Source organism: Notamacropus eugenii, chromosome 3, assembly GCF_028372415.1.
Source record: "Notamacropus eugenii isolate mMacEug1 chromosome 3, mMacEug1.pri_v2, whole genome shotgun sequence".
Lineage (NCBI taxonomy): Eukaryota > Metazoa > Chordata > Mammalia > Diprotodontia > Macropodidae > Notamacropus > Notamacropus eugenii.
In genome coordinates, this window is record NC_092874.1 from 407,294,800 (window position 1) to 407,318,927 (window position 24,128).

The following is a 24,128-nucleotide window of genomic DNA, read 5'->3' on the forward strand; positions in this document are numbered from 1 at the left end:
AGGGTTAAATTCTCCAAATTATCATTGCATCCTATATTCAGAGCAGAAATAAATCTTAGAGGTCATTTGTCCAACCCCTAAGATCTCCTTGGCTAAAAGAAGTACATGTTCTGAAAGGCTGAAAAGTTCCCCCAGGTTTTACCTGTTATGGAAACTGATCCATGTCATGAGCTACTTTATTTAACACTTCATTCTTTCATGATTTGAGAATTATACTTTTTATATTCTACTTGAATTTGAAGTCCAGGTAAGGGAATTAAAAATAGATCCTTTTTGTAGGTAAGACTGTGTAGTGAAATAACCCTGCCCAATTATTGGGAACTAAGGCATAGGATGTGAGGATACAGAGGTATTGGAATGTGTCTATGAATTTTGGTCTGTAAATTATGGCCTGGGGAGAGAGAGCTGGGCTCAGAGTTAAGAAGGTAGGGGTTCAAATTCTGCGGCTTAGAGACACACACACATACACACACACACACACACACACACACACACACACACACACACACACACACACACATGCTGACCTGCACAGGTAAAGAAAATTTCCTCATCTGAGAGTTCTCAGAGCTCTCTGCAACAGAGACTAATAGAAGAGCCTCTACTTCTTGATACACATGGCCTGTTTCCACACTGACACTTGGGGAAGTGGGAAAATCCTAAGGTGGGCAAGCTGGGGGCAGGGAGCAGGGGAAGGAGGAGTGAGGAAGAGATGCTAAGCTCTTGCTTGGGTCCTGCTTTGCTGAAAGGGTTCTAATCCTTAATAGAGTTGTGTAACCTAGCAGAAGACACTCATACTGGATACACTGACCTATTTCTTTTTCTTCCCTTTTGGTAATATACTTAAGATCTGTACGTAGTTATGCCTTTGTGGAAGATTTCCACCAAAACTCAAGAAGGAAACACACACACTAGGCATGAGGGGAGTAGATTATGGAGATGAGATCTGACCAAACAAACCGTTAGACTAATTAGATAATTATTACTACCTATAAAAGTAGCTCCCTACAGAGAATTAAGGGGACAAAGGTGACTCTCGGAATCAGACATGACTTCCAGTAACCCCAGAGCACCCTCTGGTGTTATGGGGAATGCATAACAGCCTAAGTCAGGAGTTCCTAACCTGGGGTCTGTGGACTTAAAAAAAAATTATAATATGTCAGTATAATTGGCTTCCTTTTTAATCTCATGTGTTTCATTTTATGCATTTAAAAACATTATTCTGAAAAAAGGTCCATTAGCTTGACTAGGTTGTTAAAGGGCCCATGACGCAAAATGGGTTAATAACCCTTGGTAGGGGTTATTCCACAATATTTCCAAACTGTGACACGTGGGAAGATCAGTAGAATGGAAAGATTGCTGGTTAGGTGAAGGGGTGTTCCCCTAAATGTGTAACAACTGACTCAAGCTATACACAGGACCCATTTTAAGTTAATTTACTTTGTTAACATTTTCCCCACAATTTTCTCAAGTGTAGACAATCCATAAAAACAATAAATTAAGCCCTGATTTGTAGAGTTTGTCAATTTCTGAGACCGACATATTGGCGAAGAAAATTTAATGATCAGCTTGGATTCAACATAATGTTGCTTGGGGTCATAACACCTGGATTCAGATCTCACGTCTGACATTTACTAGTTTTGTGACCTTGGGCAAGTCACTTAAACTCTCTGAGCCTCAGTTCCTTATCTGGAAAAGGAGGAGGTTTGTACTAGAAAGCCTCTAAGGTTCTGTTCAGCTCAAAATTTTGACTTAGTTTGGGATTTTTTTTTCAATATAGGTTTTTGTGGTAGTCTAGGCAGTTCCTGTGACTGAACTACCTTGATTATTTTGCAGAAATAATAACAATAATAATAATAATTCCTGCTAAGACTCCCATTTTGAACTGTTTTTTCATTGTCCCTCTTATTTTATGATAATAATTTAAACTCGTGCTGTACAGACTTGCTTATTGATTTTTCATTGTTGTGGGCTTTAGCACTTTAGCATTATTGCACTCACTGGTAATCACAAGTTAAGCCAAAATTAGCACCATGTCTGTCTAGCAGTTATATTGCTGGTGAAAAATGATGAAATTCACTCCCCACAAGGGATCCTTGGGATTGGGTTTGCCTAATACATAAAAGGCTATATATGTTGGAGAAAGCTCTTTAAAAAATAGCATACAATTTAGTGGAGGAGTTTCTTTCCAGAGCATACAGAGGTCTAGACAATGCACTATCTGTGTTATATAGATTATCTGAACCAGGGATGCGTTCCAGATTCCCTACAGAGGTAAAAGAAGGGAAGAACATTTAGGACCTGATAACTAGACATTTTTCAAAGGACAAGAAGATCCTTCATAGAATTCAACTCTCCCTCCAAAAGAGGTTGAACTCATCCTCTGATTCCAAATCCAGTGGGCTCTTTTCCTCTCTCTCTCTCTTCCTCTCTCTCTCTCTCTCTCTCTCTTCTCTCTCTCTTCTCTCTCTCTCTGTCTCTCTCTCTCTTTCTCTCTGTCTGTCTGTCTGTCTGTCTGTCTGTCTGTCTGTCTCTCTCTCTCTCTCTCTCTCTCTCTCTCTCTCTCTCTCTCTCTCTCACACACACACACACACACACACACACACACACACACACACACACACACCTTTCTTTCTTCCTCTCCCTCTCTCTCCCTCCTTCTTGGCAGCTAGGTGGCTCAGTGGATAGAGGGTTGGGCCTGGAGTCAGGAGGGCTTGAGTTCAAATTTGACCTCAGACACTTACTAACCATGTGACTCTGGGCAACTCACTTGACCCTGTTTGCCTCAGTTTCATCCTCTGTAAAATGAGCTGGAGAAGGAAATCGCAAACTATTCTAGTATCTTTGCTAAGAAAACCCCAAATGGGTGATGAAAGTTAAACAGTACTGAAATGATTGAGTAACAATTACACACACACACACACACACACACACACATACACACACACACACATGCGCACTCACACACCTACTTCATAAGATAAAAAAGGCTTAGTTTAGGCTTATGACCATCAAGAGTTCCCATAACTATATCCAAATTCCCTGAATCAGTTTCTCCTTAATCTCTAATGCTTCATTCCAGGAAAAGGCATGGGGATACCCAAGGTCTGAAGAGAGGTTGTCACAACTAACCCTGAAGAAAGAGCTATCTGCCAGACTTTGAGCTGCTAGTGTGAATAGGCCCCTTCCCACTACACTGAACTAAGGCTAAGACATTTTTCAAGTGGAAGACTCACATGGTTCTGGGGAGGAACCATTTGATGTGACTATGGCATGCCAATCACTGAACTGCTGCAGTAGTGGGATGGCTCATTTACTTCTCTTCGTATATGACTCTTCATCTCCCTTTTATATGACATTGCCATGGCTGTCCCCTATACCCTAAATGTCTATCTCTACCTCTTGGAATCCCTGGTGTTCCTTAAGAGCCAGCTCAAATGTTATCTGTAGGAAGCCTCTTCTGACCTACACCCATTCCTGGAACCTTCCCTTCTAAACTATAATACTAGGAAGTATGAAACAGTAATAAGTCTAAAGAATTTCTAATAACAACCAACATTCAAATAACACTTTGATTTAGCCTCACGCAAACCCTATGAGATGGGTAATATACACACATGTGTGTGTGCATATGTATATATATGTATGTATGTATATATACACAGAGGGGTTAAGAGGCCACATATGAAATAACTGTGAGAGACTAGATTTGAACTCAGTTGTACTGAGTTCAAGTCCAACACTCTAATCACTATTCCATGCTGCCTTTTTGTATGGCAAAGTCATTAAAACCTTGGTCAAGTCATCTGAAAGATCATGTAGTTGTTGTATGTTTTGTTCAGTTGTTTCAGGTCATGTCCAGCTTTCATGACCCCATTTGAGGTTTTCTTGGCAGAGATGCTGGAGTGGTTGGTCATTTCCTTCTCCAACTCATTTTTACAGATGAGGAAAGTGAGGCAAACAGGGTTAGGTGATTTGCCCATGGGTCCCTCAGCTGTGTCTGAAGCCAGATTTGAACTCAGGAAGATGAGTCTTCCTGACTCCAGGTCCAGTGCTTTATCTACTGTGCTACCTAGCTGCCTGAATATTTGTAGTGTGACTCAAATGTACAAAAATGAAATAAACCAATTCACAGAAACTTATTGGATAGAAGGAAATTTTGGTGAAATTGGCAAACTCCTTTTGGAGTTGTAATAAAACCTTAAAAGTTTAGTAAAAGCAGTATCCATTTCTAGTTCTAATGTACGTATGTATTTCAAGTTCTAATGTATGTCATTATCTTTCCTGGAATGAAGCATCAGAGATTAAGGAGACCCTGATTCCGACTACATGGAAATTGTTAACGGGCAACTAGGTAGCCTAGTAGATAGAATTTGGGCCCTGAAGTTGGAAAGACTCATCTTTTTGGGTTCAAATCTGGCTTCAGAGACTTATTAGCTGTGTGATGCTGGGCAAGTCGCTTAACCCTGTGTGCCTCAGCTTCCTCATCTGTAAAATGAGTTGGAGAAGGAAATGGCAAACCACTCCAGTATCTTTGCCAAGAAAACCCCAAATGGGGTCATGAAGAGGTGGACATCACTGAAAAATGACTCAAAGGACATAGTTAATGAGTCCAGATCAAGCCTTTTTTTCATTTAGAGTGTGTGTGCACACAAGGATGTATATATCTATGAAAAAAGAGCATTGGATTTGGAAAAAGGGAACCTGTGTTCGAAGCCTTCTTACCAGCATGACATTAAGTAATTGACTTAATTTTCCTGGGCTTTTCACATAATATGAGGGAATCAGACTAGATAGACTCCAAGGTCCCTTCCTGTTCTAAGTATGTGGTCCTGGGATCCTTCTGAGAGAGACAGAAGAGAGAGGAAAATGAAGCCAAATAAGATGGCATCAGGGAAAATCATTGGCTTTGTGCTAATAATAGAAATAGAACTAAAGAGAGAGGAAAACACTACACAAATGTGGTGTGCCTGTGAAAATAATTAGTCATTTACATAAATTGCTTATTATTTATGCATAATTATCATATGGCAGACAATTTTCTTTATCATTAAATATGCCAAATTAACTTGTGTACATTCTACTTAATTATAACACTCAGACTTATTCCCCATCATTTATTGTCTACATAACATGGTCATCTGCTCACAATTGAAAAAAAAAAAAACAACTCGGAGAAAACATTGACAATTAAGGGAACTTAATCTTCACATTTACTCATTAGGGGAAGTTCATAGGACTATGTGGAAATATGGTCTGGGCAGTCAAAGCTGGGTTGTCTCCCATAGCACAGAATCTGGTTCTGAGCAGTTTAAAACATGTCAATGGATTAAGTCAATATGCATTTATTAAGCACCTTTTTAGTTACCAGACCACTCCATCAAGTGTTGGATCAGAATCCTATCTTACCTGGACTCCTCAGATAGTGGGTGGTTTATATTTGTTCTTTTCCAAGTATCCTCATCCAAAGATCAGTCTTCTACAGGAATGTACATGGCTGGTGCCCAGTTTTTGGTCCCACTGTTTCTCAACTGTTCAACTGCATGAGCACTTATTAAACTCCTATTATTTGTAAAGTACTTCACCAAGTGATTGGAGATACAAAGACAAAGTAAACAAATAGTAGTGAATGTTCTACTTCAACAGTGGCTGAAGTTTGACATACAGTTGGTTTGTCAGGGGATGAGCAAGGAATCAGCCAAGTATGTTCAATATTGTCTTGTGATAGTGCCACAGAGTTTCCAAAAACATTTTGTAGGAATAGAAAGTGAGTATATGATCATATGCAATGGATAGAGTCATAAAAATCTGAGTTCTAATCCAGCCTCAGACACTTCCTGGTTGTGTGACCTTGGGTAAGTCACTAGTTTTCTCATCTGTGCAATGAGCTGGAGAAGTAAATGGCAAACCACTCTAGTATCTTTACCAAGAAAACCCCAAATGGGGTCACAAATAGTCAGACACAACTGAAATAACTTAACAAAAACAAATACCATATCTCACCACATATTCATCACAGATTTTATGACAAAGTTTTTACAAAAAAGTGGGGTGTGACCATTATGTGAATCTTTTTCTTTTTAATTGTGCTGGTATTACTTAAGAATCATTTATTGCTAAATGGTATGTGGTGAAATATTAGGATGCACAGAATACTCATGAATATATGTTAAAATTGGGAAGATGCAAGCCTTACCATATCACTTGATTTAACAGATGGCAGTTTTGCCTGCCTGCCCACTCCCCTTACACCTACAACTCTTCATAAGGTTGAGTGACAATATCATTATTACTACAGCACTTTAAACAAACCGTGCAAGTGAACTTTCAGAAATATACCGACAATGCACGTGTGCTCAGAATTCCAGGCTGATGGCTAGAAATGTAAGAGATAAATGTGTATTCATATTCCACTGGTTAATACATTGTTGTGATTTTTAAGCAGCATGATGAACAGATTCATACTAGGCAACAATTACTTGATGAAAGGTAATAAACCAGTTTTTAGATGGGAAAAAAAAACAGGGTGCAATGATTATGCAGTAGTGAATCTCATATGGTGAAATACAGTATGTAATCTTCCAGCTGACCTGACCAAAGTTGTAATGGCTTTCAATATGAAGAGGCAGCATGGATTATAAAATGGGCATAGCGATAGTGCCTACCTCCCAGGAGTGTGGTAGATATCAAATGAGATAATGATTGTGAAACACTTAGCATATTGTCTGACACATAGTAGGTACTCAATTAAAGTTTATTGATTGATTGACCTTATATATCATTTAATGTAAAGGTTCTTAACCTGGGGTCCATGAACATTTTTTTAAATAGACAGTTGTACTTCATTACAATCAGTTTCCTTTATTATCCTATGTATTTTGTGCATTAAAAACATTCTGAGGGGTGATCCATAGGTTTCACCAGACTGCCAAATAAGTGCATTCCATACAAACACATTAACATCTTAGCAAAAAATGTGAAGAACCCCTGATCTACTCCATCCTCCCCCCCTCATTGTTTAGATGAGGAAAGTGAGATTCAGAGTAGTTCAATTACCTGATCATGATCACCAGTAACTAGCAACACTAAGATTCAAATGCAACACCTCTTACTCAAATCTAACACTTTTCCCAGTATTCCACTGGATAAGGCTATCAGAACTTGCAATAGACCTTAAGTTTTTCCAAGAAGGCTGTCCCAAACATATTGAATCAGAGCTCAGAATGTTGAGTTGTTCAAGGTTCTCCAGTCACTTTATGTGCATTTCTGAACTGTGCCTCATTTGGGAGTATTATGAATATGGAGAAAACACACTACACATGGCACTAATGTTTCCTTTTTTCTCTTTGCAGCATTTTGTTTGCAGATATCGTGGGCTTCACTAGTTTGGCATCCCAGTGCACTGCTCAAGAACTGGTGAAGCTTCTGAATGAACTCTTTGGCAAGTTTGATGAATTGGCCACTGTAAGCATATCCTTTCTCCCCTTCCAATTCAGTTTGAATTGCTTTCTGAATGATAATGTCCCAGGTGAATTACAAATGTTTGAAATAGGAAACAGACTGATTGCTAAGCACTGTTGGACTGTAAGACCCATACATCATGAATTTTCAGAGCTTAAAAATTGCATTAATTCTTTTCCTTCTGCTGAGCACTGCATTTACTAGATTAGAAAAATACAGAGTATGTCTGAAAAAATGTATATATACACATATGATGTTGAAAGCCAGTGCATCTTTGATTAAAAAAATATTTAAAGTCAAGAATTTTGAGTGTATCCTATTCTTGATGTGTGTGTAAAAGAGTACAATAGAAAAAAATGAAAATATTTTGTGCTGCCTACAACTGATCAGATGGTAAAGCTATCTGAAAGCAATCAGACTTGTGGTAGGGAGGATTGTTCTGTGGTTGTTTATTTGAGAGAAGCTGGAATTAATACAGAAACACTAACATCCTAGAGCCCAAAAGGCAGCATAGTTACTACCCTCCTCCACATTTATGCTATGTTTAGGTAAATGACTCATTGACATATGTCTAATTATCACAAAGACACCATTTTTGTTAACAGTGATAACAGGCCAGTGGCAAAGGGATCTCCAGTGCCATCTTTTCTAGAGATGGCTTACTCTTTAACTATTTGAAATAGTGTCTAAAAAGCAGGAAAAAGAAGATCTGATAACTTCATGGCTATGACAAACTTGAAACTTAAACCACTGAAGGCAAAGAGAACCCCTCAATTCCTCATTCAGAACCTCTTTTTTTCCCATTTTTGACACAGCTCTAACAACCTTGGTTATCTGTTTTCTGTCCAGAATCCTATCAGAAGCAACCAATTAGAAAGGGGAAGAGGGAAGGAAACCAAAGGTAGTCACACCTAAAACAGAAAAAAAAAAAAAAAAGTAGCAACCAATTGTGGCCAGCCATAAGTAAACAGGAAAAGCTAGAAAAAAGATAAAAGGCATTCAAGTTTAACACCCTCTTGTAATATTTAGATTGTTTTAAGCCTAGGGACAACATATTGTCTTCTATTCTATTTTACAGTGTTTATATTAAATGAGAACTTACAATTACAATTGCTCTGAGTCCCATGTTTAGAAAATTTCTAACTCTTAAACAGAAGATCGGTTCTATGCCTTGTTTTGTATTTATATTTACTTCTAGCTAACTCCTGGCTTCTTTGTGGTGAAGCAAAACTCAGCTCAACTGGAACACTTGGGAAAAGAAACAAATATCTTAATACATCTATTAATACAAAGGCATTGAAAGAGGAAGTTGCGGGGAGAAGAGACCTTTTCTTGGAACTTTCTTTGGTCCTTGAGAAGATAAATACATTAGGTGGCATCAGCCCGAATCTTTCGATCTGAGAGCTAAGTGGGGTGTTGACCCTCTTTGATCTCTTCTTTCTCTGCTATAACTCAATCTTATTTTATCTTTCTTCTTTTGCAGATTCTTTTTAGATCAGCCCTTTTTGTCCATAAGATTTCCTCTCCATATCCAGATCCTCAGAATCTCTCTTTAGTTCTGAATTAAGTCCTAATTTTCTGTAAGTGCCTCAGGGCTTGACCAAGTACCTCTCAATCAGAACAGACTTCCTGTTGAATTTAACTGGCATGTTTTTGATTGAGTGGTCTCTGTCCAGACCAATCAAGGAGAGTTCACATCTAAGGGATTTCTTTTAAATGGGCTGGGGCCAATCATTGATCCTGCCCTTACACAAAACTTGAAAAATCAAATGTGAAGTCATTTAGTAGAGGGGTAAAAGGCACCAGAGAGTCCTACTGTATTAATGGTATCTTTATTGTCATTCATAATAATGATCCTATACTTCTAAAAAGTTGATCATCTATTAAGAAGATGAGTATGTGCTTAATAAAACCAATTGTATTAGAATACAAACTTAGGGAAAAAGTACCTACAGCTCACTTTAAGTATAATCAGTGTTGCTTAACATTTTATCTATCACTTTTTTACATATAGATGATTAATAAAACAATAATTCAAACTTTGGTATATGCATTGACCAATTTCTAAGTTTTAAATTCTCCAACTGAAAATTTAATAAGCAGGTCTCCTAAACTGGTTCAGTCTAGCTACAGTACATCCCTGTTTCCATTCTATTTGAGGAGTCTAAGAAAAAAAGGAAAGGTAGTTAAATATAGTATTGTTAGTGGGTAAGGGTTACTAAAAGGTGATGATAATGTTTTAGGAATTTTAAAACTATCTCCCTCAATAATTGCTAAGTTTTTTTAAATGATAAATCATAGAAGTAAACTGCATTTTGTGGAAAATTCACTTATATGAAATAGCTTTTTGCTCGGTAATACTATCTGGATAAATGAGGTGCAATGTATGATAGATTAAAAAAACTTTATGAGGAGAAAGTATGTGGTTTATGACAGTTGTATAGCAGAGGTATTTCTAAAATGAGCAAGTTAGGGTGTAACTGTTCTCACTACAAAAAAAAAATTCTTTTTTTTTAAACCAAAGAATTCAATGCACAGTTCCTTTAAGTAGTAACTTCCCTAAGGCAATTCAAGAAAAAAACAGTTCAAAATATGTTTGCATGCCTATGGTGTAGACACTGTCGGGGAAAGCAAAGAAAAAGTAGGAAATACAAAAAAGTAGAAAATACAATCACTGTCTCTAGCTTTGTGAGGAAGAGAAGGCTTAACCAGCTAAAGCAATTGATTGTATATTGCCATGGCTTCTCAATGGAGTGGTAGAAGGATCAGGAAATATGATGGGAGTTCAAAGAAGGGATAAACCACTTCAAGGTAATGGAGAAGAAAGCTTCATGAATGATGTTGAAGTTAATCTTGAAGAATAGGTAATATTTGGATGGATGGGATACTGATGTTCTATCACTAGCATGAAAAATAACAGTAAGAGTAAAGTTAGGGAGGCAGGAATGAATCTGCTCAGAGGATAGCATTGAAAGGGGGTAATGAGAGTTAAAGATCTTCCCTGCAAATTAATAGGCCTCCGGTTGAGCCCATTAAAGGAAGTTTGATTAGGGGAGGCTTGTTTTGTAGGAAGACCCCCACCTTTTGTTAATTGTTAATGATGCACTGAGTCACGAGAATCATGCCCTCTGGCTCTGAAAAGTGTGTATATGTGTGTGTGTGTGTATGCATACACACATATACATATATATACTTATACATACACATGCTCATATCTATTTTTACACATATACACACACATATACATACATACTCTGAGGTGAGGTTTTGCCTTGGGGCTTACTCTTTGGAAAAAGAGTCATGTGCCAGATGATACTCTGGGTAGCCAGTAAGGAGCCTCTCTGGCTTTGAAAACCCAGATGTTGGTGCTTCTCTCTCTGGTAACTATGTATATATGTAATGGTCAGACTGTTGGATCTGTCTGTTGATCTATGATGTATGTATTGCTTATGGTCAGACAATCAGAGGCCCTGTCAGTTGGTCTTTATTTCTCTGCTTGTATTTTCTCTGTTGGTACATGTGATTAAAGAGAATTGTTGAACCCTCAAAAGTTGCTTTCCTTTTAGAAAAGCAGATCTAAAAACCTGTACCAGCAGGTCATCCTGTATGTGTCAGGGTGCTTGCTACTACAAAGGGAGGTTGACATTTTTGACTAGTGAAAGCTAAGCCTGAAAGCATAAATTGGGTCAAGATCATTGGTGATCTTGAATGCCAGATCAAGTGTTTCGTACTTTAACTATCTGGGTGGTTATTAAAGTTACTTAAGGCAGGGAAATGTTGCACCTGAATTCACTGAATATTTATTAAGCACCTACTTTGTATGGGGTACTACCATGTACTGGTATGCAAAGAGAAATAAGATCTGGCCCGAACCCTCAGAAACAATGTGACACAGCAGGGTTGTGTGTGTGTGTGTGCGTGTGTATGTGAAAACACATATTTCAATAACTAAAGTCATGAATAAGATATGAGTAAAAACAATAATACCAAGTGCTAAAGTTCAAGGAAAGAAAACTGTAAATTAAAGTAATTGATGTAAATTAATGATGAAAATGAGAGTTGAAGAAAATTAACCTGGGAGTAATAAACAAGATGGACTGTGGTGAGCCATGAGGCTAGTTAGAAGCCTTTTGTAAGAATTTGCATGATGGAAGCCTGAAATTGAAAGTAATTGGCATGCAGATGAAATCTGGATATTACAAAGGAAGAGTACTGACAGGTCTTGGAAAAAGATAGAAATAAAAACTTCAATGTTTAGGCCAGGGTGATAAGGACAAAGATTGAATCATTAACAGAGGATGAAAATAGGGTATGGTCTTGGTTTAGGGAGGATTGGGATGAGTTGCATTTGAAACCTGTAGACTTTGAGGCAGCTTTGAAGTCTGAAAGATGAAATGATCAGTGGTGTCTTGCTTATGAAGCTCTAGTTTTCAAAGTACAGAATAAGGAAACCCAGAGCACATTATAAGGCAGAGTCAGTAGAGAGAAAGCAAAGCAAGACTTCTTTATTGAGGGGAAATACCATAAGAATGGGTAGTCAGAGGATGGGGGCTATAGGCAGAATTGAGCTCACTGAAACTAGTAAAATCCATGGAGGTTTGATGTTATAATAAATAATAAAGTAGGAACAGGCATGGTGAGGAAAGAGGAGAAGCAGGGGTCCTAGACCAGGGACCAGTGCTGATTCATGGTGGGGAAGAATACCTGGGGAAGTGACCACTAATTGATATTCAGTCTCCTGGGCTACATGAAAGGGGACTTTACAGAGTTTTATGTAGGATGTCTCTGGGGATTTGAGCCTCCCTGGAGGCATCTTCATTTAGTCAAGTAGAAAGGCTACTGGGGGTCCTTATAGTGGGCAGCTGGAAATAGGAAGGGAATATGAGGTCAGGGTGAGAAATATGGTGCATTTTGGTGGAGAGAGCTATATAATACAGAGGTAGTTTAGAATACACTGACAACTAACCATGAAGGGAAGCAATCATAGCCATTTGTTGTAATGAATACAAGTTAATACCTATTAAAGCATTTAAAGATCAATCAGTCAAATTATTATGTAGTAGAGGACCTGTCAATAACTGTTGACTTTAAGGGAGCTACTTTGCTTCAAAGTGAACGGGTTGGACTATCCTTTCCAGATTTAAATCCTATGATTCTATATAGATTTGAGAGTCATCTACTCTTGAGATTGGTGAGGTCTCAGAGAAAGAACATAAGTAGAGAAGAGTTGTGGATTCTCATGGATCACTTTTCCTAAAAGTTCAAGATGAAAAGAAAGAAGAATTGGGATGGTCACTAGAGGGTGCTGCAAGGCCAAGGAAAAGTTTGTTTTTGTGGAGACAAAGTGGAAGAGCCCCCAAAAATAAATCAATTGTAGATGGTAGAGAGTACGTGATGAGGAAGCAGATGCTAGAGGAAATGAGGTTACAGTGGGATGGGATTGAGAGCACACATTGAGTGCTTAGCTTTAGAAAAGATGAAGGATATATCCAATGAGATCACCCTTATAAAGGTATTTGTAAATGTCAAAATGTCATATATAAATGCTGTCACCATCATCATCATCATCATCATCATCCTTACTACTACTGCAATTATTCTTATTTTCCTTTAAGACTGGAGAAAAGCTGCGTTGAAGGGAAGATGAAAAAAAAAAGTCTGTTTCTGAAAGCATCAGTAGACAAGTTAAAATACTGGATTGTGAATTGCTGTTTTGTACCTCCTCTTCTACCAGCAACTTTCTACAACCTAGTAGCAAAAGTTAAGAAGGTCTTATAGGAATAACTCTGTACACTCTTCATCCTCTTGTAGTGTGTGTGTGTGTGTGTGTGTGTGTGTGTGTGTGTGTGTGTGTGTGTGTGTGTATGTATGTGAAGTGTGGTATAGTAAAACAGGCACTGGGTTTAGAGTCAAGGCTTCAAATCCCTTCCACACATAAGATGCATATATTGGGCACACTCCTTTCTTGTGGTTTTCCAGAAGGAAATAAATAGACTAGAATCATACCAACATCTGGTACTACTTGAATTGTTTGTTATTTTGTGTGTGTGTATGTGTGTGTGTGTGTGTGTGGAATGCAATCTTTTGAATAGAAAAGTCCCATATCAAGATGGCAAAATTAGAAAAATAGTGTTGGATTTAGAGTCAAATGTTGGCCAGTTGACATCAATGGGCCTCAGTTTCTTCATTGATAAAATAGGATAGTTGGACTAGATGATCCCTGAGGTTCCTTATAATTCAATCCTATGATTCTCTGAACGGAGTAAATATGTGATAGTAATTAAGGACAATTAGTGTCCCTGAGGGAAAGATTGGTTGTTGTCCTTACTTCTCAAAGAGGACCAAAATGGAGCATCAGACTGAGCTTGAAATGCTCAACCACACAAATAGTCCATGTGAACATTTGAGATGGATTCTCTAAATTTGCATATCTTGTGTTTCTTTTGAGCAACTTCAATTCTTCTTTGCTTATAAAACACAATACCTTCTCTGATGAGGGCATGGCATGCTGGGCAGTCTGGTGCCAGTGTCTCCCATGACTCACAGTCAATTCCAAAGTTCTTGAGAGAGACCTTGAGCATGTCCTTGTATCTCTTCTTCTGACCACCATGGGAGCACTTGCTCTGTGTGAACTCTCCGTAAAATAGTCATTTAGGCAAGTATACATTTGGAAAGAACTCTAGTAGGAAAAGAGGATGGGGTTAGCATTGTGATTCAAAGGAATAAATCAGAGTGTCAACAGACACTAAATCTAAATACAGTATGTGAGATGGGAGAGAGTTTTACTTTATTTTTCTTTGTAGGACTCTAAAGCTGAGGGAGCTAGCACATAGTCAGAAATGACATACCACAGAAAGGAAAGAATAGACATTGGCAAATTGAAGATTTCCATTTCATGTCTCTGTCAAAACTGTCCTTTTGTGATGGAGCATACTAGCTAGCTATGCTCTCCTTACACTGCTGAATGTGGATTGATCCATGGTTCCAGAACTGCTCTAGTTAATATAAGTCCAAGTTTAGTCACATAGAAGAGGGATTCTAAGGTATTAATGAAGGAAATGATGAAGTAAGCCTATGTAGGGTGTAGCTACCAAGGATTATGTGGGAAATAATTGAGCAGTGTGGCAGCTGGGGTGAGGGTGAAGAGCAGATTCAGTATCTTTGGAGAATGTGAGAGGAACAAGTAGGAGAGTAAGATTTATTACTATATAATACCAAGGTAGTTTAGCATACACCAACAACTAACCACTGAGGAAAACAATCATTGCCATTTGTTGTAATGAATGCAAATTAATACCAATTAAAGCATTTAAAGATCAATCAATTAGTCAATACTCATTTACTAAGAGCCTACTGTTTGTCAGGCACTATGTTAAGTCTTTGAGGATAAAAAGAAGGCAAAAACACAATCCCTGTCCTTAAAGAGCTCACATTGTAATGAAGAAGACAACATGAAAATAATTTTATCTACCCAAGGTCCTATTCTGTGTAAAAAGAAAGAAAGAAGGAAGGAAGGAAGGAAGGAAGGAAGGAAGGAAGGAAGGAAGGAAGGAAGGAAGGAAGGAAGGAAGGAAGGAAGAGAATGGGGAAAGGCTTTCTTTAGAAGGTAGGATCTGAACTGAGTCTTGAAGGAAGCTAAAAGACAAAAGGGACCTAAAAGGCCATCTTGTTGAATTTCTTCATTTTATAAATGAGGAAGCTGAAGCCCAGAGAAACCAATCAGTTTTCCCAGGACACATAAGTACAAAGTGACAGAATCTGAATTTGAACCCAGGTCCTCTGACTCTAAATCCAACACTATTTTTCAAATTTTACCATCTTTATATGGTACTTTTCTATTCAAAAGATTGCATTCCACATGCAAAAAAACAACAAACAATTCAAGCAGTACCAGATGTTGGTATGATTCTAGTCTATTTCCTTCTGGAAAACCACAAGAAAGATGCCCAATATGTGCATCTTATATTTCAAGAATTCTGAACTTTTTTTGGTATCACTCTTTTTTTGTATCATGGACTTCTTTGGCAGTCTGAGGAAGCCCATGGGCCCCTTCTCAGATTAATTTTTTTAAATGCAGTAAAGTTAAACACATACTGTTAGAAAGGAATACAACTATATTGAAACTGTTATCTATCTACATATCTGGATATATGTTAATATATAGTGTATTTGTGTATACATATGTATGTATATACATATATAATATACACACACACATGTGTGTGTGTGTGTGTGTGTGTGTGTGTATTTCTCAGACCCTAGATTAAGGACCCTTGGATCCTTTGCCAATGGAACATGAGCTGTCCTGTCATCATTTTCCACTCTTCTTGTGTATCAGGCTTATCTTATCCTCTAAACATACATTTCTCTGATGAAATCCTTTGTGCTTCTCCTACATAACCCCTAATTTTTATTATTTCAGCCTGCTCACACCCAAAATGTACCTCTTTTTTGCCCTTTGGATGATACTTGATTCAATTTCTTTGAAGAATGTGGCATTCCATGAATTAGAGTCTAGTAACATCACTAGAAGGATATGGTATTAAAAAGATGGACTTTTATTCAGGGAGTATCATTAGATCAATAAAAGAATTTATGTACTTTCCCAAAGGAAATCTAGACAACTCTTCTTCTTCTGTTTATTTGTGGGTATATTTTCAGTGTCTACAATACATGTACTAATCAATTAGCTCCAAGAGCTCCCCATCCAACTGCACATCATAGACAGAATAATGGGTATTCCTCATTCCCTTTGTGTGTTGGAGAACCTCATAAATGAGATCTACCATCACTCAGAAGTGCTGGGGGGAGGGGTAACTAACTACAAAGGGATTTTTCCTTAATGCTACAGTAATTTAACATCACTGTCATTTATGTGTCTTTGTCAAAAATCATTGAATTGTTGAACTTTCAAATATCATTTTTTTAACTTAAAAGAGACATTTTGTGAAACTCATTGTATCTTTTAAAATTTGGAGAGCTGCAAAGTGGGTATGATTAGGCTAAAGCATATTACAATAAAAGGACTGAGTAGGAGAAGCAGTCAAAGGGTTTCATCAAACAGTTCAAGATCCCTTGATGAGAAATACCTATTTTTTATTTAAAGAGGCTTGGTTTTTTTTTTTTTGAAGAATAGAGATGTTTCAAGGAAACCTTCTTGAACAATGTGTTTCAGTGCATAAAATAAAATAAAACAAAACCCTTATGAAGGAAACCAATTATATTCAAATACAGTTATCAAAATATATTTTTAAAAAGTTCATTCTCCAGGCTAGGAATTCCTGTCTTAGGGCATCAGAGCAGGCTTTTAATGGCAGATTGTATTTACATTTGGGCAAGGGTGAGGATGATGAATCCATTTTTGAGGGTGTTCGGGCTATTGGAAACTAAAATTTCAGTTTTCCAAAGATTTACTTCAGATTGAAGATGAATGCATGACTATGTTCCAGATTCTCTGCTAAGGACAGAACTAGAAGTAAATATGGGCATTACATGGACTCAATAACCTTGACTTTTAAAACTCTCCAGTGAGTGAGACTGGCACTCACATAAAAGAGACATGTGACTGTTGGGTCAGTGAGCAAAGCCCATCTCCCTGTGACTAACACTATGCCACTAACTCATGTCATTTGGAGTCTTAACCCAGTTCACATTTCTCCCTTCTAATAGCTCTCTCATACTTTTGGATGTCTTGCCTTTCTCTTATGACCTATGCTTCTAAAAGCCTCTGTGTGAAAGTCAGTCCTATTTCATTAGCAAGCACAGAAAGAAAGGGATTCTCTTTGCCTAGTTCCCATGCTCTGTGGGTGAAGGATGTAAGGAAATAAAAGACTAATGCATGCTGGAAAGAAATAGGCCCACAAAGAAAGAATATACCTTGAGGGTGAGGGCATGGTGCATAAAAGACATCCAAGCAGATCAACAGGCCCAGCTGAAGACAAAGCTAAAAATTTCCAAAGGCAAAAGATCAATAGGACAGAAAGTTATGGACCAAGTCATGGGGGGAAAATCCAAAGCTGCGGGAAAGTTCACAATAGAAAAAGATCAGGATAATGCCCTATAGTGGGGTGAGGATTAAGGTCAACCACTCCCTATTGTCTCCCTTGAGGAATCAGCGCAAGCTTGTATTCTTTCATGATAGTCATCCTGTTGCCACTTTCATTGGTGAATAAATGAATGAATGAATGCATGAATAAAAAAATTATTAAGTACTTTACTATGTGTAAAGCAATATGCTGTGCTGGAGAAACAAATAGGAAAGTAAGATAGTTCATGTTTTCTAAAACACCTCACATTCTCATATAGAAAACAACTCATATGATAGGTTTTATCTATAACTCAGAAGGTCCTGTGGATCTGTTATGGTAGATTAGAGACACTGAGCAGTTAACATCCATACAATAATTTATTTAGCAATTCATGCAATTGTAAAAGCAAATTGGGTTCCAGGCTCTAGGTAGCATAGATACCAAGAACCTTGGTTTCTACATTTATTATATAATTGAAGAAAGTAGAAAAACAGGATTATAGAGATTGAGACACTTGATTTCTTATTGGTGGAGGGGATCAGGAGACACTGAGGTGAGAAGTGGGGAATACCCTTGCACCCTTACGGTTTTGTGATTTTTCATGATCATCTGACTTACAAACAGTTGGAACTTAATTTCCTAAAATGATAAAGGCAAACTAGAATCACTTGTGTAATTTTTAATGTAACATTCCCCCCCTTTGCTCCCAGGGATTTCAATTGCCACTTATTTAAACACTTTATGTAGTGGAGATTTCTGACAGAATGATAGTCTACCTTAAGGAGCATCAAAGGGATGGGGTAAGAGACATAAGGGATAAAGCAGTCTTAATGTTATATCACCCCTGAGGAGATGAACCTTGTTAAGTTGACTCTATAGGTAAGTTAAGTCAGGCTATAGATCAAACTACTTAGAGGACTTATCATGAACTAATTTGAGAGGGTGTATCACAGTAACCCAAGAAAACTCAGCAAACAAAGACCACCATGAAACAAAAAGCTGAAGCAATACAGTCATGATCAGATTAAACAACATCAAGTCTCCCGGTCACCTGGTAACCCACTCCCATCGTCCATATAATTAGCACGCTTCATCTTGAGAACCAGGTGTTCTGAGTAGTTGTCTGGTCCCTGGAAACATTTTCCCTTGGACATTCTGGAATACATGTCATTCTCAGGGCAGTTCTGAAGGGGGCTCTTCCTGTCACTCTCAGATATTCCTAGGTAATTCTACTCAAATCTACCAGTAATAAGACTCAATACAATTTAGTACAATCTCCTAAATTTGGTTTTCCAATAACAAGTTCACTTGGTGAAAACTAGCTCAAGCCTTATAGTTCTCATCTTATTGGCAACACAGTTACAAGAAGAATATTAAATTAGGAATCCATAATTCACATGAAGCTTCAGAGAATTTCAGTTTTCACATGCCATTTGCTGTTTCTATCTTTACCTAAACCCTGTATCTGATAGGGACACTTGCCATCATGAGGCTGAAGGAAGAATCTTTAAAAAAAAAATCCATGAAGGCCTGACTTGGAAAATGAGCCTTTCTGTCTCTTAAAATTAGCAGACAGATTTCAAAATAGAAAAATAGTTTCATTTTCTTTACAGTTATCATGCAATTTTATTTGTAAAATTCATAATCCAATTTTGAGAACTTGTTACTAAAATATATTTAAGACCTATATATCCTATTACAAACATTTGGAAACCAATGATTTTATATACATACATACACACATATATATATATTTTTGGGGGGGGGGTATTTTCTTGGCAGAGATACTAGAGTGGTTTGCCATTTACTTCTCCAGTTCATTTTACAGATGAGAAAGCTGTGGCAAACAGGGTCACACAGCTAGTAAATGTCTGAGGACAGATTTGAACTTGGGAAGAGGAATCTTCCTGACTCCAGGCCTGACAGTTTGAATACCAGAAAACCCTCAGCCTCATGTTCCTGTCCTCCTGCTTTGGAACCTGGCAGGCCCTAAAGATTGCAACATGTCCTTTAAATGGTCCTCCAAAGACAGATTAGCAACACCACTCAAATAATTTCACTCTGCACATTTACTTCTAAGAGTTTTCATTTGGTAAGTGTTGTAACTTGATAGAATATTGTCTTTTTGAAATTGTGAACAAGCATTTCTCTAAAAGTTTCTCAAATTCTTTTATCTCAATGGGATCAAACTCTTCTCAAACCTCTTTCCAAAACCTCTTAGCTCTTCACTTTCAACCCTCTCCCCTTCCCCATTCACACTGTTAGTGTAAATAGATTTTAACTTATTTCAGCATTTCTTCCCGTTCTCCTCTCATCCCTACTTGCTTAAACTTTCTTTCTTCCTTTTCCTTTTATATCCCTCCATTTGTCTTTGATTAAAGCTTACCAACTTTGAAACTAACCTTTTATTTTTTCCTCTGACTCCTTACTTCTTTTTACCTTCCCTGCTTTCTTAAGTCCAAATTATCTTATTTCTTATTTTTCCTTAAAACAGAATCTACATAGTGGTACTCCAAAACTCATATCTTTCAGCATTTATAAAATATTCAGACTACAATTTAGAGATTTATTATAGAAAACATACATTTCAGTCAGAAATTTAGTTTAAAATGTCATGAATATTTGCTGACTAGAGGAAAAGATTACCTTTTTATCTGTCTTTAAATTTACAAGCTCCAACCCTCTGAAGATTTTGAAAGTTCCATAGGAAAGTTTTCATTCATAATACATGTTGCAGAAAATGTGGGAAAATTGTAACACTAATGCATTATTCGTGGAGTTGTGAACTGATCCAACCATTCTGGAGACCAGTTTAGAACTATGTCTAAAGGGCTATAAAACTCTGCATAACCTTTGACCCAGTAATACCACTTCTAGGTCTGTATCCCAGAGATCATATGAATAGCCAAAGGACCCACATGTACAAAAATATTTATAGAAGTTCTTTTTGTGGTGGCCAAGAATTGGAAATTGAGTGGATGCCCATTAATTGAGGAATGGTTGAATGGGTCATGGTATATGAATTGTAATGGAATACTATTGTGTTATAAAAAAATAATGAGCAGGCAGACTTCAGAAACACCTGGAGAGACATAAACTAATTCTGAGTGAAGTGAGCAGAACTGAGAGAACACTGTACACAGTAACAGCAACATTATACAATGTTGATAGACTTAGCTCTTCTCAACAATGCAAGGATCTAAGCCAGTTCCAAAAGACTCGTGATGGAAAATGCTATCCACATCCAGAGAAAGAACTATGGATCTGTTCTCTCTCTCTCTCTCTCTCTCTCTCTCTCTCTCTCTCTCTCTCTCTCTCTCTCTCTCTCTCCCTCGTTTGTTTTATTTCTTCTTTCTTGTGGTTCCTCCTATGGGTTCTAATTCTTCTTTGCAACATGACTAATGTGAATATAAAAAAAAAAGTTTTCATTCTTGGCACTCTTCTCGTTTTGGCTGATTAAGCCATAGAAAGAAGTTAGTTTGATTTACCAAGACATAAAATATGAACAATACAAAATAGATATATAGATGGACTTGCTGATGAGTGTTTTCCTTGCTATTTCCCACTGCAAGTTTAAACAAAAAGTCAATGTGCACAATTTCCTCAAAAGTCACCTCAAGGCCTATAATTTTCAGTGATTTAAATTTCCCTCTTCAGGTCAAATCTGGGACCTATTGAGATTCTTACATACCTTTGACCAGTCTTTGCATCGTTTGAGAGCTCTAGTTTTAGTCATCGCCTTCTGAACAGGAAGCTTCCCCTGATCCCAGGCCAATAAGAACTTACCTTGTGGGGTAGTGTTTGGCTTATTAGAGCTGGTATCTTTGGCACCATTGTCAGGGACCATTCATCTCTAAGGAGGCAACCATCTGCATATGGTTTGGGAGGACTTGGAGGTCTGGGCATGGGTGGCTCCTTGCCAAGGAAGTTCATCAAAAGAAAACTTATCAGAGTGTCGTAGGGTGTTCCTTCAGTGAAGGTCTGGTTATCACATGGAGACTCACAGTCTCAGTCCCTTCATGGTCACCATAACAATTATGATATAACAAAGACATAAAGTGGTTCTGTCCAGGCAGTTATTTATCTAACAATGAATATGGTTTCAGAAACAAATTGGGTGCAAGGATCTCACTATCATAAGGGCCTAGAACTTTAATTTTTATAGTTCCTACATAATTGAAGGGAATAAAAAGACAGTGTTGTATGGATTGAGATACTTGGCTTCTTATAGGTAGAAAGGATTGGGAAACACCAAGGTGGGGGGGAGGGTAGTCTTGTAAGTTTTTTGTCTTGTGACTTCCCTGTAGTCAGGTGACTTACAAGAAGTTAGAACTTAACTTCACAAAATGACAGATAAAGGCAAAATGGAATTACTCATGCTCTTTTTAATGTAATAGTCTTGGTAATGCATTGGCAAAGTAGAAAGAAATTGCTTACCTTTAATATCATTTACATTGATAAAAATCATATCACGCCCCAAAAGGATTGCTTCCCAGGACTAAAAGCACTGGTATTGCCAAGGCTTTTGAGACCAAGGTATGCATGTGGCTGTTTCCACTGGGGTATGAAGGAAGACAATGGCCAAGGTGTGTGTTTGGGGGAGGAGTAGCCCAAATTTGCCTGACACATACTAATTCCTGTCTTTCTCCCATGATACCTCAGTATGGCAATGTAACTATGAGCCCAGATAACTAACTAATTCAAGCACCCATTCCCAGACATATTCAGGGTAAACTTTCAGTCACCATGACCTGTCTTAAATGTTTACCTTACTCTAATTAATTAAGGCAAAAGAGAAGATAGATTTTGGAATGCGGAGAGCCCAACTTTAATTTTTATCAATTGGTTTTGTTGTTGTTACATGAATTTTCTTATAATTTTACATAACATACAGTTTCATAAAACTACACTGTAATTACACAACTGAGCGCTATCAATAGACAAACTACAGGCTACAGATACTCATAGTGTTCACCATAACCCAATTTTACATTCATCAGTTGTCATACTGGGATTTTCTAGAGCCCCATACCACCATGGGGCAGTCCCACCCAAGGTTAACTAATAATAACTCATAAAAATAGTCACTTTTCATGCACAAAATAGCAGATTCTTCCTTTCAATTTGCATATGAGTCAGAAAGCCTCTGGGTTTCCTGAAATTTCTATTAAGAATTCCAGCTGTCTCAGTAGTAATGTTCTAAAACTACCGTTTTAGTGATGGTGTGTACCTTCATTCTTTGGGTGATTTCAGGAGCTCAGGACTGCCCCAATTTTTATTTGACAATGACTCAGTTGCTTTTCTTCTCTTAATTCTTCTAAGGGACCATTGGGTGTATCTCCAAGTAACCATTTTTAATTGGTAGATATAAGTGCTATGAACTCTATAAGATTAAGGCAATCTAGCCTTTCTTTTAAAAAACAAATTTCTTTCATACTTCTTTGAAAAAACAAGTTTTGTCACTTCTCAATGACTTCCCTATCTCAGACTCCATTCTAATCCTCATTTGTAACAAAGAAGTGCAGTTAATCAAAGCAATCCAGCATATCGGCAATGTTTGACAACATCTGCCTCATTTTGTATCTATGGCCCTAGTCTATTATCTTTCTGGTGATAGGAGTTAGTGAGAAGAAGCTGGCATTGATTGGCAGCAGAAGAATAGCAGCTTTGTCCAGGAGAAAAGTTGTGAGAAGGGTAGCAGCTATCAGAAAAGCAGCTTAATGGGGTACAATTGTCCCTGCAGTGACCAAGGAAATCCAATCTTATACTCCAGGTTGCAAGTTGCCCCAGGCAAATGGATTCCCCCATTTATGAATCTCTTTTAAAAACTTCTCTAAGTGTGTGCCCACTCTTCCTCAAGGACACATTTATTGTTGGGAGACCATGAGCCAGGTTTATGGGTAGACTGTCATATTTTAATTATTCTTAAATTTTCCTATCATAAAGTAGTTCTGATGTTTGATTATTGTTGCTATCGGTCATGGCATGAGCATATGTGATTATAATGCTTTTGCATTATCATTAAGTAATGAAAAAAAGTTTCAGTTACTGGAATCATATTGATGGATCGCATGTAACTGTTGGGGATTTCGGAGATAAAGGAGTAAATAGTTATCGTGAAGCTTCCATCTCCTTTCCCCAGCCCCATACCAGTATTACCCCAGAACTCTGAAAGTTTGATTTATAGCAACATAGTGGGGGCACTTCCCTGGGCTGATTGGGAGTGAGCAAGTCAGCCAAGAGTATAAGAGTAGAGATCATGCTATGCCTGGGTAGACTGCCTTGCCACAGCAATACCTCCAGCATTTATCAGTTTGGTCTTTTTTTCATCTTTCCAAGCCATAGAGTTGTTTTAATGTATATTTTTCTTATCATTAGTGATTTAGAATATTCTTTCATGTGATTGCTGACAGTTTGCATTTCTTCTTTTGAGAAATTGAAGCTTACATCCTTTTTGACCTACTTAATAGCAAATCTACTCCAACCAGGGGGTTGGAGGGGGTAGTGTATTCAGGGAAAATTAGTACCACTGGTATGAGGACTGCTTTCCACCTTTAGTGTCCACCTGATTTATCTAACTCTCACTTGTGGCTCCAAAAAGCTGTAGCATGATCAGTGGCCGCACCCTGGTAAAATGTT

General features: G+C 37.7%; 1 protein-coding gene across 2 annotated transcripts in view; it reads left to right on the forward strand.

The window, feature by feature from the left end:
• ADCY1 (adenylate cyclase 1) overlaps window positions 1-24,128 on the forward strand; it is a 362,236-nt gene that overhangs the window by 172,459 nt on the left and 165,649 nt on the right. For both annotated transcript variants that reach the window (XM_072598102.1, XM_072598103.1), the window contains exon 4: window positions 7,353-7,464. In XM_072598102.1, the coding sequence (XP_072454203.1) occupies window positions 7,353-7,464 (112 nt within the window). The remainder of the gene's footprint in view (window positions 1-7,352; window positions 7,465-24,128) is intronic.